Source organism: Aquarana catesbeiana, linkage group LG13 (assembly GCF_042186555.1).
Source record: "Aquarana catesbeiana isolate 2022-GZ linkage group LG13, ASM4218655v1, whole genome shotgun sequence".
In the NCBI taxonomy this organism is placed as follows: domain Eukaryota; kingdom Metazoa; phylum Chordata; class Amphibia; order Anura; family Ranidae; genus Aquarana; species Aquarana catesbeiana.
In genome coordinates, this window is record NC_133336.1 from 93,344,389 (window position 1) to 93,360,464 (window position 16,076).

A 16,076-nucleotide genomic window follows, 5' to 3' on the forward strand; every position below is an offset into this window, starting at 1 on the left:
TTTCATGCAGGGGGTCATTTGCATTGTTCCTTCTGTACTTACTGCAGAAGCAGCCCATTTGAGCCTATTGGCAATATTCTTCTTCCAGACCTTACTCCTAAGGTTGCCTTCATCTTTGCCTTTACTTCAAGTCGTAGCATTCCAAGTTACTAGCCCTATCTTGTAAGGAGCCATGCCTTGTACTACACAGCACCATTGTGCTACAACTTTCTAACCTTCTCCTAGGCACCTTAGGGGGATTGCTTTCCATTGTTTAGATGTGGTTTGAGCTATGAGAGTAATATCTCCCTCTATTTGCCTTACTCCCTGTTTATCCTGTCTGGAAGGCTCTTGTAAGGGCCATGCTATGTCTCATACCCCCATTACTAGGTGGATTCATCAATTCATCTCTCCATGTTCTTTTTGTGGTTCTTGTGCCTGTTTTCTGTGTTGGCCATCCGTCATGGGGTTGCTTTTGGACATCCCATTGTTTTAGGAATTTGCCAATTTAGGAATTTGTCCTGTTCTGTACAATAAAGAAAGCAGGATTTTATTTATTTTACCTTTTTGAAATCCTTTTTTTAAAGTACATTGCAGGACCCTCCCCTCTGTGTCTGATATCTCCTGTATTGCTTGCTACAAAACTGAAGGCTTGGTAAACACCATCTAAGGACACTAGCAAAAAACAATTTAAGGCTTAGGCAGGACTGGATTTTCAGTTATGCTTTCGCCAGTGTCCAATTACCTGGAGGTGAAGTATAATCCATGGTCCAAGACTCGGCCAACCTTGCATCCTGTGATGTACTTTAGGAAAAAGGATTTTACAATCATGTCAACAATCCTATTGTGAATGGCACCCCATGCAGTAGTGACCAAAGCAAATGCATAATAGACATCACAACACATATTTCCTGTTTTTGTTGTGAGCTGTTGCCAAAAAAGGGCAAGGCTATGTGTGTTTTTTAGACCGTTGCAGTGCATTGGCAGCCCATTCATAATAAAATGGCCACGTTACTGAATGCACATTAACATGCATGAGATAATACACTCCGAAGGACCACAATAGTGTGAATCCAGCCTTACAGTATTTTTTTAATAGTACCTCAATTTGTCTTTAGTTTCACTTCCTCTCTTCACCTGTAGAGTTGAATTCAGGTTGAAGCAGTTGCAAAGGCGAAAGTATTTATTTTCCATAATGCATTCTGTACATTAAATTAAAAAAAAAACCCTTCAAGTGCAGCTCCCCGTAGCCCCCCCACCCCCCAATTTGCCTACTTGAACCCAATCTAGATCTAGTGTTTTGCCCAAGAGCAGCAGAACTGCTGTCTGTCTCTCCCTCCTCACAGGACAGATTAGTAGCAGTGGGAGACATTGGCTCCAGCTGCTGTTGATCAAATCCAGTGATTAGGAAGCGGGGGCATGATCAGGTCGCACTCTCAAAAGGAGGAGGAGTCAGGAGCACTGACAGGGGACTGTAGAAGAGGAGGATCAGGGCTATTCTGTGAAAAACCATTGCACAGAGCAGATAAGTATGACATGTTTGTTATTTTTGGGGAAAAAAAAACCTTTAATGTCACTTTAAAGTAGCAGCAGGCATATAAACCAATCAGTGTCTACTGCATTGCAGTGCTGTCAATTTAACGCAGAGTTTGCCATTAGAAAGGAAAAAACTCAATGGCCTCTTTAGAGTCATGCTTTATTATCAAAGCTGTATGTCTTTTAGCTGCACAGAATAAAGTAGGTTCAGGGCTTCGCTATAGTATCAGCAGTGTGAGGGTAAATTTCAAGCGTCGTGGAAAACACTTACAAATTTCGGCAAAAATGATTATTCACAGCTCTTTACAATATAAAGGGCGACAGTACTGTTATAATACAATGCAAGACCAGAGGACCCAGCCGACATTAAGTCCATGTCCATGTGTACAGCTGTCCTTCCGACAGAAGCCGGTCTAACTACCAGCTGCTTTTCGAAGGGAAATTCGTGAAAACCAGCATCCAATCAGCCCTGGCAACCATTGGATCAGTGTTAGAAGCATCAAGGGACTAAAAATGGGACTTTTAAGGCACAACTGTATTAAACTACAAAAGATATGTAAAAAAGTTGAATTTTATTAATAACATACAAAGAACATGGGGAATGGACATGGACATTAAAAACATCAGATATAGGCATACAACACATGTAATAACACCATTAAGGATCCTATCCTGCAGTTTCCTATGTAATTCTGTATACTTTAACAATACATTCAATATCTAGGTAAAAGAAAAGGGTGGACTTCCCCTAGAGAGTTTGAGATTGAGGGAGCACTGCAGGTCTGGTATAGGGGACATACAACAGGCGGCTATCCAACAGAGCTGTGCACTCCCAGATTCCCTTGTTACCTATCGTGGGAATTGCAGCGCATACAAGCTCTCCCCTTACATACAACTACCTGATGTGATACCTATCTGGGTTGCCTTGGTCTCTGTCTGCTGCCAGTCCGACCTTTTTTCAGAGACATCTTTACTGTTGATCGATCTCAGCGATCCATTGAATAAGTCCACCTTTGTGAATACACTTTTTCCTTTTTTTATATTTAATTGAACCTCTATCTCCTGAAGAAGTGTTCTTTGTTAACGTGAAACATGTAGAGCAATTGGAGAATACACCACTCTGGAATACCAGACCTGCAGTGCTCCCTCAATCTCAAACTCTCTAGGGGAAGTCCACCCTTTTCTTTTACCTAGATATTGAATGTATTGTTAAAGTATACAGAATTACATAGGAAACTGCAGGATAGGATCCTTAATGGTGTTATTACATGTGTTGTATGCCTGTATCTGATGTTTTTAATGTCCATGTCCATTCCCCATGTTCTTTGTATGTTATTAATAAAATTCAACTGTTTTACATATCTTTTGTAGTTTAATACAGTTGTGCCTTAAAAGACCCATTTTTAGTCCCTTGATGCTTCTAACACATTAACGGGGACGTTGGCACAAGTGACCTTTAAGTACCTACAGAGTCACCCTGTATATTAGGTACTTCAGTACTAGGATCTCCCTTTCATTGGATCAGTGTGTTCTGGGGGGGGGGGCAGAATACAATAGCACAGTGGGGGAGAGCGCCACACTAACATCGCTTAGTACGGTGAACTCTGTTTATTTTGTTCAGACCTAGGAGGGCACTGCTCTTGAGAGCTTACAATCTAAATGGAAGGGGCAAGTGATACAAAAGATAGTAACTCTGGGGGGATGAGTTGAGAGAGAAGGTCAATGTTTAGTTTTTAGGTAGAGGCTGTGTGGACTTTCGGGGATTGCCTAAAGACGATTTGTGGAATGTTCTCATGTATACAGTATGTTGAAACGATGTATTAAACTGTTGCCTATAGCTCTGTTTTAAAATTGGTTTGTTTAATTTTCTATTTGTTCTTTGTAAACATTGCAGAGATATTCTTTGATGGAACTTGACCAGAAGATTAATGCACTTAGACAGACACTCCTGCAGAAAAGCAAAAGAGGAATGTCTTGAAAAGTCGCAGTACTATGTCGATCATTACCAGGACATGTGACCTTTTTCTAGGTTGAATCACTTTCAGTCTTGCTATTTCTCCTGTTTTGCTGACTTAGTCTTTCTTTGACCTCAAAACCCTGCCACTGGGTCAAGTTCATCAAGAGCTGAATTTTTAGGAGAGTATCATACCAGAGTAAAGATGTAACTGGGAACTCGAACAAGATGATGTTCTGGGGCAAAAGAATACATGATGCCTTTGTTACAGGAAATTGCATCCACAGTTATTAGCTGACTGATGTATCATATAGTGCTGTATTCTACGATGTTGCGTTAGAATTAATTGGAATTTACATAGCCCCTTAGAGTTGGCTAGGCTTAAACTCCATTACTTCAGGAATGGGTGGTAGCAGTGCTTCTGCCCAGAGCCTTTTCACATATTCATCAAAGCTTAATCTATTACCTAGCCTTGATTTAGTTCTGCCATAGAGCATGGTGCTGGCCCCAGTGCCAAAATGTCTGACTACCCAATGGAAAAAGGGGTCAGCCCAGATGCAGGCCTTCACATCATAAACTATATGGTGTTGGCTGGACTTTGGTTCAGCTTTAGTGCTGCAACCTTCCAAAGGGTCTGATTCAAGTTTTTTTTTTTTTTTAAAGTGCAGAAAATATGAGAGTTGTTCAACAGATGTGTTCAAATCTTACTGTATGAGAACTGGTCTGGATGAAGTTTATACTTGGAAGAAGCATATGAGTATCTTACTATTGATGTAAATGTTCAGTTTAATAACATAATTTTGTGTTTTCTTGTTTATACCTAACCTATCCCATTAAACAATGACTGATTAGTGAACTTGGTAAGTAGGGTGACCTAAATCAGCCAACCATGTACTAGAAAAAAATCCTTCTTTTTTTTTTTTTTTTGCAACAACGTACATTAAATACAGCTAAATGAGCACTAAAACCCTGTATTAGAAGATATGTATTAAAGACTAGGCTGAACATAAAAAAAAGGCTTAGTTCACATGTAAGTGGTTGCCAGTTTCCCAGTGATTAAAAACCTCATCTACCACAGGGAGACATTGTCATACAATTCAGTGTGACGCATTTGCCACTCTGCCCTGCAGTGTAGTGTGCTATAGAAATTGCAGCCTGCATGAATTGACTGTGTCAACCTGCATCTTCAGTGTAGTGCCTTTTACTGTCTTAGGTGGGGAAATATGCCCAAACTTTATGTTGTACAGCCCCAGGCAGCAGTGTGCATCATGACTTACGAATAACATTTAAAAAAAGAGCTCATTTTCTGTAGGTTAGAAATATCATATCTTGGCTATAGTTGTGGTCTTATGTTTTGTTTTTTTAATTGGTATATACAGCTGTAGTAACCAATGTGTATAATTATTGTGTTTATGTATATAAAATTACTTTTTCAGTTAAATGAGTTGTTTCATCTTTTGTCAAATGTGTACCAAAGCATAATCCATCTATAAAGTGTATATATTCATTTTTAGATAAGGGTATCCTATAACTGGTTGAACAAATTATCCCTTGTATGTAGGTCATAGAATAGGATCTGGGGCGTCATTGCTGCCAGTGGCTTGGTTTGCTGACATAACAAAAAAAAATTGTGCTGCCCTTGTCTTAAACATTAGGCTAAAGTACCACCACCCAAAGCCTACTGTACAACAAACCAAACTGCTAGTACTGTAAGTTGAAAAGGCTTTCTGATGGCCAGTCCAGAGGCATATCATATATTAGGTGATTATTTTTTGGGGTAGTGTCCAGTGGCGGCCTGTCCATCAGGAGCGCCGCCCCCCCCTAATCCATGCGTCTGGCCCCAATCTACATGCAGGGCGCTGGACGCATGAATTTCAATGGGTGTGTTTTTTTGTTTTTTTTTAAGCACATGCTTAGAGCCTGAGGCTCTAATTGGCTGCGCCTCGAGCCACCCAGTTGTGTGACAATGGCGAATTTATATTTGTTATTGTCTTCCTAATTCTCCTCCCAGCCAATCAGGAAGCGGGTCTTGAGACCCAATCGGACAAGAGGAAAAGCGATCGTATTGGCCGCCGAGAGGAGGAGGGGGGAAGCTGCCATGAAGTCGGAGACGCAGGGTGAAGCGGACTCTGGAAGGAGCCGAAGCTGCTAGATGGGGTAATTGTGGGGCTGGTGGGGGGGAGGACAAGCAACCTACTGGGGGTGTGGCAACCGGGTGTCTTTCCTGTAACCGCCGGCTACCGTGGTGAGAGTGCACAGGGAGTGTACTCTGAGCACGGTAAGTGGTTTACACAGGGCCACATATATATGCAGACACTCAACGTGAGGAACTAGAACCTTTTTAGATGTTTTAAAAAATTATTTTGTATTCATCTTTTATTTGTAATCCTTTATTAAAAAATAAATACTTTAATAAAAATAAATTTTCATAAATTACAGCACTTTTCAGTGTTTACGGCACCTGTTCCACTGTCTAATAGGAGCGCAACACTATCTCTGCATTTTGTGTGCTCCTGCAGACTGAAGGTCACCATCTCTACAAGAGAGGAGGAGGGATGTGTTCCCACTCTGAATTTTTCAGCTGTGTGTATGTCCAGATATCTTGCTTTAGGGCTGGCCATAGAAGCCAAGAAAGGATTGATCGAAACAAAACAAACATGCCTGATAGATGGAAGAATCCTCCCTCCTTCCCCATCGTATTCTGTCAGTGGGTCTCCTCCACAAAATACACTGAGCAACAGCCACAGCCGATGATTGACAAATGTTTTCCAACAGTCCCGTTCAACAGCAGTCAAGATCAACTTCTGTTGAATGGGAACAGCCATAGCTGAATTGAAATTTGGACGGTCCCTGATGAACCAGCCAAGTTTTGATCCATCTATGGGCATGTTTAGATTGCAGTCACAGCTCAGGACTGAAATAAAGCTGACCATACACTTATTGGAAATTAGTCCTGTTCAGAGAGACCGGCAAAATTTCAATCAGTGTGTGGCTGTCCCTGCTTGACAAACGTTGATGATTTGAGCCAGCTTAAGAATCTGTAACCCCCGAATACCAGACCTGCTCTTGCCGTATGCTGGCTGTAAAAGTGTACATATGAAATTAAAATATTTATATGGGGGATTTCATATTTTTCTAGAAAATTTTGTATTCTCAAACTGAAAAATATGTAAAGAAAATATATGGAAAAACACTTTTTTAATTTACTCTCAATACCTGTCAGAGTTGCTGGTGTTACTGTGTGTTTCTATTACCTTCTAGGTGGCTGTGTAGAATTTGATGTGGCTGCCATATTTGCACATAGCAGAAAAGGAAACTTTGTTCCTTTGCCCTAGAAGTCTCACAAGGCCACAGTGGAGAGCTGTGTACAGTCTCGTCTTTCTGTGCTGACAAAACACAGCACATGACCAGCAGAGGTAATAAAAAAAAGCAGTTTTTTTTGTAGGTGGATGCAAGCTCTATACACCAAAAGCCAACAATTCTTTTTTACACATTTCTATTTCCCAGGGGTATGTAGACTGCGTAGATAATACTGTTGAAATGTTAGTCTCCATTAAAACTCTGTCTAAAGGAGAAATGCATCCAGAGTTTGCTTGGCTCTACTTCTTTGGATCACAGCAGTACAGTTCCACATCCTGTGATCTGCTTTCAGCAGACAGTGGACCGAAGCCCACTGTCAGCTGACATCACAGAGCTGTTCCAGGCTAGGGCAAGATCATGACAGTCGGGATCTGCCCACATGCCTCGACCGGCACCTGCCTCAACCTTGCAAACCTGGCCTGTTAGTGGGCCCTGAGGACAGGGTTGATGACCATGACTGCATTAGAAGGTACACCATGGCTGATAGAACCTGCATCATTTCTTGCCTGGAGGACATTCAGCCCCTTCCTCCCAGCCTGACTGTCCCTTACCTGCCTCCTTTCATTAAGTGAATTTCAAATTTGGAGGCTCAGTATTACCATGTGTGGGTGTTACCTACAGTAGTCAGCATCCAAATGAAGTCTGCCTAGGAACATCCACTACTCCAACTTGGCATCCACCCATCAAGGCATTTTGATATTTGTTTAACTCTTCCCAAGAGCCAGCCCACTGCTTGAATCAGGGCTGAGGGCTTTTGAGAGGGGTACGGAGGCAGGGCATGGTGATGTTTTTAGAAAGCTATATACAGCACCCTACTGGCCCCTCTCACCAGCCATGATCAGCCTGCATTGTATAAACGGAGAGCCAGTGATTTATGTTGCTGAGTCTAAAATACCCGTGTGAACCTGCTCCATTGAGAGCCAGTCACACCCGCATGTCATGTCAATTGGATGTGCGGAAACTCCGCATCCAGTTTGCATATATGTGAACCTAGCCTAAATCTCCTTTCCTCCAGACGTAAAGAGTGCCCACGCACATTCTTCTCTCTATTTCTCCAGAGAGAAACACAGGTGCAGGCTTCACAGTGACTGATCGCTGTGATAGTCATTCAGAAACTATCACAGTGATCAGGTGCCCCAGAGTTTGGGCTTGCAATTGTACATAGGGCTCCCACTGAGGCACATACACACCCCATGTAAAAAAAGGCCAGCCCAGTGGGGCCGCATATATGCATACTGTTGGCATGAAGGGGTTAACTACTTTGGTTGTTGGTACACATCCAGGTTCATCCAGGTTGTAGCTGCTTCTTTTCCTTCTGTACACCAGCTACCCTGTGACCGATTTCCACAGCATTTTTGAGAGCAATTCCTTTTATTTATGGTTTGATTATTGTTAATGAATGTCACCTGTGCTAGCTAGTGTTTTTTGTTTTTTTTTCTGCTTTTGTTTCTACAATTCAGTATTTTCTTGACGAAGTATGTTTACAAGGGTCTCTAGGCGATCGTTTAGGGTACATTTACACCAGCCGCTATACTACACTACACTGTTCCCCCCCCCCCTTTTTTTTTTTTTTTTTTTTGAACCTTATTGAAATCACACGATTAGTAAAGTTACATAGTAGGTAAGGTTGAATAAAGACAATAGTCCATCCAGTTCAACCTGTGTAGGTGTATGTGTGTCAGTGTCGATGTTTATTGCCCATATCCCTGAATGTTGTGTTCTTTAAGATGCAGGCCCAAGAGTCTTTTAAAAATATCAATACTCCCCACTGACACCATCAATTGTGGAAGAGAGTTCCACATCCATATCGCCCTGATAGTGGAAAAAAAAACCTTGCGCATCCTATGCATTAAGGTGAAAAAACACCTGCCAGTGACCGGCCCCCCAGCCCCCTCCCCCCCGTTTTACTTACCTGAGCCCTGGAATTTCACATGCCAGAGGCGCGCTCTTCCTCTGCCTGGGGTTCTTGGCTCTTGATTGGATAGATTGATAGCAGCGCAGCCATTGGCTCTCACTACTGTCAATCAAATCCAATGATGTAGGGGCGGGGCCGGATCCGGCATTCATGTCTATGAACGCAAATGCTGGACTTGGGAGCACGCCCGCAAGGTAACCCCCGGGGGAGCGCTTCTCCTAGGGGGTTATCTGATGTGGGAAGGAGCCACCGAGGGACCCCAGAAGAGGATGTTCGGGGCCACTCTGTGCAAAACGAGCTGCACAGTGGAGGTAAGTATGATATGTTTGTAAAGACTTGTTTTTATATATTTTTTTTTTTTAAATAACAATCACTTTAACCTTAAACTGCTTCTCCTCCAATTTCATCGTGTGACCCCGTGTCCTCCTACACTCAAAGACTGAATCGTTTTTTCCTATGCTGGGATCACCATTGAGGTATGTGTAAATCTCGCTATTATGTCCCCTCTCAAATGTCTCTTCTCCAGCGTGAATACATTTAGTGCTTGTTATTATAGTGCTTTAGTTCCTGGTATTTGAGAACCTCCAATCCCCTTATTAATTTTGTTGCCTGTCTTTGGACTCTCTCCAGCACATCCCTTCTGAGGACTGGTGACCAGAACTGGACCGAATACTCCATACATGGCCTAACCAGAGTTTTTTCTATAATGTGGCAGGGTTAAAGTTTTATCTCTGGAGTATATCCCCTTTTTATGCATGCTAATATTCTGCTGGGTTTGGTAACTGCACCATGACATTGCATGCTGTTGCTTAGTCTGTCGTCTACTAGGACCCCCTGATCTTTCTCCATTCTTGATTCCCCCAGAGGTTCTCCCCCTAGTAGGTAGTTTGCGTATATGTTTTTAGCCCCATGTGCATTACCTTACATTTCTCCACATTAAACCTCATTTGCTATGTAGTTGCCCACTTTATTTTATTCAGGTCTTTCTGTAAAATTTCTAGATCCTGATGTGAAGTTATTGCCCTGCATATGTTTGTGTCATCCACAAAAACTGAGATTGAGCCATATATCCCATACCCCTATATAATTTATGAATAATTTAAACAGAGTACATGTTTTTTTATCACTACCCTTTGGACGTGCCCCTGTAACCAGTTTTCTATCCATGAACAAACCTTATGGTCCATGCCTTTACACCTCAGCTTGTAGATTAAGCATTTATGGGGAACTGTATTGAATGCTTTTGCAAAATCCAGATACACCCCATCCACAGGCCTCGCAGTATCTAGATGGCAGCTCATTTGCTCCTAGAATATCAACAGATTGGTCTGGCAGGAGCGACCCTTCGTAAACCCATGCTGATTACTACCAATACTGTTTTCTTCAGCAAATTCTTGGATATAGTCCCTCCAATAATTTACCTACTATTGATGTTAGGCTGAATGGCCTGTAGTTACCAGGAATATGTGTCTGCCCTTTTTTGAATATTGGTACCACATTGACTTTCCTCTAATAAGCTGGTACAATTCCTGTCAGTATGCTGTCCGCAAAGATTTGCAATAATGGTCTAGCTATAACCTGACTGAGTTCTTTGAGGACTCTTGGGTGTAAACCATCTGGTCCTGGTGATTTATTTGTGTTAACCACTTGCCGACTGCCTCACGCAGATATACTGTGGCAGAATGGCACGGGCAGGCAAAATCACGTACCTGTAAGTGATCTGCCTCCTGCGGGCGGGGGGGTCCGATCGGATCCCCCCCCCCGGTGCCCGAGGCGGTCGGCTTCTGTCCGGGAGCGATGAGAGGTGAGGGGGAGGCCATCCATTCGTGGCCCCCCCTCGCGATCGCTCCCAGCCAATGAAATCCTTCCTCTGCTGCTGTATAGTAAACAGCAGCAGAGGAAGTGATGTCATCTCTCCTTGGCTCGGTATTTTCCGTTCCGGTGCCGAGGAGAGAAGACATCCGAGTGAGTGCACAACACACACACACACAGTAGAACACTCCAGGCATACTTTACACCCCCAATCACCACCTCCCCCTGTCACACTGACACCAAGCAGTTTTTTTTTTTTTTTCTGACTACTGCATTGGTGTCACTTTGTGACAGTTAGTGTGGTAGGGCAGTTAGTGTTAGCCCCCTTTTAGGTCTAGGGTACTCCCCTAATAAAGTTTTAACCCCTTGATCACCCCCCGTCGCCAGTGTCACTAAGCGATCATTTTTCTGATCGCTGTATTAGTGTCACTGGTGACGCTAGTTAGGGAGGTAAATATATAGGTTTGCCATCAGCGTTTTATAGCGTCAGGGACCCCCATATACTACCTAATAAGGGTTTTAACCCCTTGATTGCCCCCTAGTTAACCCTTTCACCAATGATCACCGTATAACTGTTACGGGTGACGCTGGTTAGTTAGTTTATTTTTTATAGTGTCAGGGCACCCGCCGTTTATTACCGAATAAAGGTTTAGCCCCCTGATCTCCCGGCGGTGATATAAGTTAGGTTTTAGGGTCAGATAGGGTCCACGTTGCCCCAGGCAGCATCAGGTTAGCACCAGTACCGCTAACACCCACACACGCAGCATACACCTCCCTTAGTGGTATAGTATCTGAACGGATCAATATCTGATCCGACTATGCTCTGCTGAGCCAACATTGTTTTATATAAGGTGAGACCCAGGTTGCATACATACATATATATACATGGATGTATCAAAGGCTGTTTGTACAGCTGTTGAATGACATCTCCTTTGATGCTGCAGTTCTCTGCAGTTATTCGTTATGAGATGGACATTTATAGACACGGTAAACGATATCGTAATCTATACTGTTTGTATCCCCTAGAATTAATACCACTGACTACTCAATGCAACTTTCTACACTCCTCTTAATGCCTTTTTATCTTTCCCTCTTAAATCTCTTTTGTCTCCCCCCCCCCCCCCGCTTCTTTTCCCTCCCCCCCCCTCTCTTCCTTTCTTGCTTCCCCCTCCCCTTCTTTCCTACTCCCCCCCTCTTTCTTTTCCCCTTTTTTCCCCCTTCCCCCCTTTTTTTCTTTCTCCCCCCCCTTCTGCTCCCCCACCCCTCCCCCTCTTCTCTCTCCTTCCCCTTTTCTCCCAACCCCCTTACCCCCTCCTCCTCTCCTTCCCCTTGTCCCATTCTTTAGCCCTATCCCCTTTTGGTCTTCGCTTTGCTCTCTTTTCTTCTCTCTTTCTCCTTTTTTCCAACTTTCTGCTTTACACAGTGAATTTGGCCTTAATTTTACCACCCGTTTAGGTTCACTTGGTATTACCTTAAAAATCTTTCCTTGGCAGTTGGGATTCCTCATTTTATCATCTTACTGTGAGCTATTGCTGTTACTATCGTGCTACCAGACACGTCCCCGCATGTGATTGGTTGTCACCGTTTTATGGCTGGCTGCTGGGTTCACTGGATGGCCCCCTTCTGGTGCTCACAAATACTGACTGAGACACTTTACTAATGCAATTTCAAAATGTATAGTAATTTTATATACTTTGGTGTTTGCTCTCTCCCCTTTCCTTCTACAGACGACTCAAACAGGCTCCTGAAGAAGCATTCAATTGCGAAACATGTTGAGAGTTACACTGGTTTGATGTCTCTTATGCCCAATAAAGGGTGGTAACCTCTGTTCTCCCCTCTGCTTTAAGGGGTACCCCTCTTTATGCTTTGATGTATATATGAGAGAGCATTAGTCATTGTTTTGCAACACGCTGCAATGTTTTAACAATGTGTATGTCGTTTGTATTTTTGTAATTTTTGTATAAATAAAATATTTGTATTTGATTTTATGATTGGTGCCTACAAAGTCCATTTGTTTCACACCCCTTGGTGTAGTGTTGAGAATCTGTAGACTTAGGACGTTGGCACTGCTCTATCCATGAAGTCTCCATAGACCATCCTGTGATGAGATTTGGCACCCCGCTTAAAATTCTAATGTTGATTGGGTGGTAGCACCCGCTTGTTGTTCTTTGATGGAATTCCTTTCAATTTTATCAAATTTGAGCTAACTGCATATTTCGGCACTTTATGTACAGTGTTCAGTGTGACACTAGAAATTCCTTTAATTGATTGACCTACTGGTCCCCTTTATTTGGAATACGGCCCCTGTCAGCTACGTGCTGTCAGGTTGGACCTTTGTAGTCAGGTGAAAATGGACTTTGTAGGAGATGCCTGGTCTGGGTATATGAATGAATTACATAATAATTGTAATACCTCTACCAGAGATGATTTAGCACTCAATCAGTATCTGGCGAAAGCCAGAAGACTCCTTAAAAAGAAGTCAAATTTATACTGGCATATCGAATTTTTTCAACAATATATACATGATAACATCTGCCCGACTGGACTCAGAATACAACTATTCCCCTCCTTTAAAAATGTGACACCCGAACTCAAGCTTGTTTGGGAACAAGAACTCACTAAATGTAGTATAGAAGTAATTAAGTTGCTAGTTGCCCAATATAGAACTGATCTAACGGCACTAGACCAGGAACTTATCTCTTTACAGGCACAACAAGATTCGGTCAAAAGTCATGCACAATTTGACAAGAAATGGCAGGAACTAAAGGAATATCTGAACAGACTGAATAAAGACATCATATAGAAAAAACAAACCAAAATGTTTAGAGACAAGACGGCTTTCGTGGAGGGGTATGCATACCGCTGGCACTTGATGCCACAAAAGAACTAGACAAAATCCCAAACCCAGTAATGACGGTATGAGTTACTCCTCTAGGGAGGAGGATACTGAATCCGACTCCTCCTTTGCGTCTTCCTCCACACGGCCCTTCCCTCAATCTACTAATATGCTTCCCAATTCCAACTCTGGCCCACGCAAAAGAGGTTTGATAGGAAACCAACCATATACGCCACATCCTAAAAAACGACCTGACGAGACCAGTAAACACCACCCACTTACACCTAAAATACACCCCCAAGGTGCCACCTCGGGTTTGAATATGGGTAATACAGGGGGTAACCACACAACTACACATTTGGGTAATTTAGCTACACAGGCACTTGCTATACTGCAAAATACACCAGGACCCAATGCTAATCCCACTTCGAACATTGGCTCCACCCTTTCAAGTGCCATGACACGGCCAGGTATCAACACAACACCTTTTCCACTGAGCTCAATAGCACCGGCACTACTTCCCACGAAACAGAGCACTTTGGATGCCCATGTAACCTCTTTGATACCATCTTCCACAAATTTTCCCTCACCCCTGACTGCCCCCTCCCACGTAGAACTGGATGTTATCAATCTCACTCCTCATGCCTTCTCTCAAGTAGACTTTGATCTCTTGAGATATGGATTGAGTTTTTGTCCCACACCACAGATGGATAAATATGACACGATTAAAGATCTTTATCTTTTTTGTAGAAAGCTAACTTACAAATATCTCTTTGATGACCAACGTATACGTTCCAAATGGGACAAAGAACTTTCTGAAAGTATCAAACACTTCATTATGGAGGAATTTAGGGCTTTCAGAGATCTTATTCTCCTGCTCGAGGAGAGTGAGACAGCTGAGTCCTCAATTCCTACCACAGACATTACACACACACCTACCACCCCCCTACCACCCAAATCTGGTAAAAAATTCAAATCCAAGTCTAAAAAATTCCCGGATCTTGCAAGCAACCCTCACATTTGGGCCTTCCTAACAGCTACTATTGGAGATTTGAGGCGACTCACGTTAGACCCCATGCCAAGTAATTTACGACCTGATCAATTACACACTCTAAACTAAGAAGCCACCCTGATCTGGTCATAAAACAATCAGACAAAGGGGGCAACATTGTACTAATGACTAACCAACAATACATAAAAATGTGCATGAACTTAACAGTAGGTCCTGGTACTGCAAAATTGCAGAGAGTGTTGCCCATCGCTTTGCCAATGAATACAAATCACTTATAGGAGAGGCCTACCTTTTAGATCTGATTGACCAAGAAACACATACGTATCTAGACAACAAATTTCCCCACACGGCCACATTCTACGCGCTGCCAAAAGTTCACAAGAACTTAGAGGCCCCTCCAGGCCGGCCGATCATCTCTGCAATAGGCTCACTGACTGAAAACGCAAGCAGATTTGTTGACTTCTTCTTAACCCCCCACGTTTTACGCTTACCCTCCTACGTACGGGACACCTTAGACCTCCTTAATCACATTGAGGGAGTGGCGGTCCCTCCCGATGCCCTGCTCGTGACTCTGGATGTTGAGGCTTTGTACTCCAGCATCCCTCACGAGCGGGGCGTCTGGGCGGTCCGCTCCTTCCTCATGGAGGAAGACCACCATGAATGGCCCTTTAATGAGTTTCTATTGAAACTGTTATTTTTCATCTTGACACATAACTGTTTTACATTTCACGGTTCCCACTACCTCCAGGTACAGGGCATGGGCATGTGTTGTGCCCCGGCCTATGCCAATCTGTACCTGGGGGGGTGGGAACGTGACATTTTTTCAAATGAACAATTCAGCAACTATACAAGCGAAGTACTGTTGTGGTTAAGATATATTGACGATATTTTTATTATTTGGGTTGGGTTCCAACAGGCACTTTCTTCTTTTGTTAACCATATGAACAACAATACTTTCAACTTGAAGCTTACTGTCAGTAGTGATGTACAAAAAATGTATTTTCTTGACTTGGTAATCTACAAGGATTCCAAGAATTGTCTGGCCACTACACTCTACTGCAAGGAAACGGCGGGGAATACGATTTTGCACGCTTCCAGTGCGCATCCCTCCACACTGGTACGTAGCATTCCCTACGCACAGTATATCCCCCTTAGAAGAAACTGTACTGTTGACAGTGACTTCAAACATCATGCGGACCTACTTAGGAAGCGACTCCTCCAACGGGGGTATTCCAAGTCACTTCTTCGGAAGGCTTTTAACAAAGCCTGTGACCAACCTCGAAATACACTACTTTATAAAAATAAAGTAGAAGAATACTCAACGGTCAAATTTATCACACAATATTCGCACCAACAGTACCAATTTCGTAACTTATTACAACACAACACTGGCATATTTTATATGATGACCCTATTGTGGGCAAATATGTCAGTGACCACCCTGAGATTGTGTTTAAAAGGGCCCCCTCCTTACGTGACAAACTAACTAGAAGTCATTTTGTCCCCCCACAGGACCATACGACAAACCAAATAGGCATGTACATATGTGGCCAGTGCTCTTTCTGTCCTTGGATATCTACAGGTCAGAAATTCCAGCTACCGAATGGAGAGATGTTTCGCCCACGCTTTTGGGCTGATTGTAACACTCAGGGAATAGTATACTTGATGATCT

General features: G+C 43.0%; 1 protein-coding gene across 2 annotated transcripts in view; it reads left to right on the forward strand.

The window, feature by feature from the left end:
• MBIP (MAP3K12 binding inhibitory protein 1) overlaps positions 1–4,910 on the forward strand; it is a 76,270-nt gene extending 71,360 nt beyond the window's left edge. For both annotated transcript variants that reach the window (XM_073610013.1, XM_073610014.1), the window contains one exon: positions 3,410–4,910. In XM_073610013.1, coding sequence (XP_073466114.1) covers positions 3,410–3,493 — 84 coding nt within the window. In that variant the 3' untranslated portion in view covers positions 3,494–4,910. The remainder of the gene's footprint in view (positions 1–3,409) is intronic.
• Positions 4,911–16,076: the final 11,166 nt, after the last annotated feature.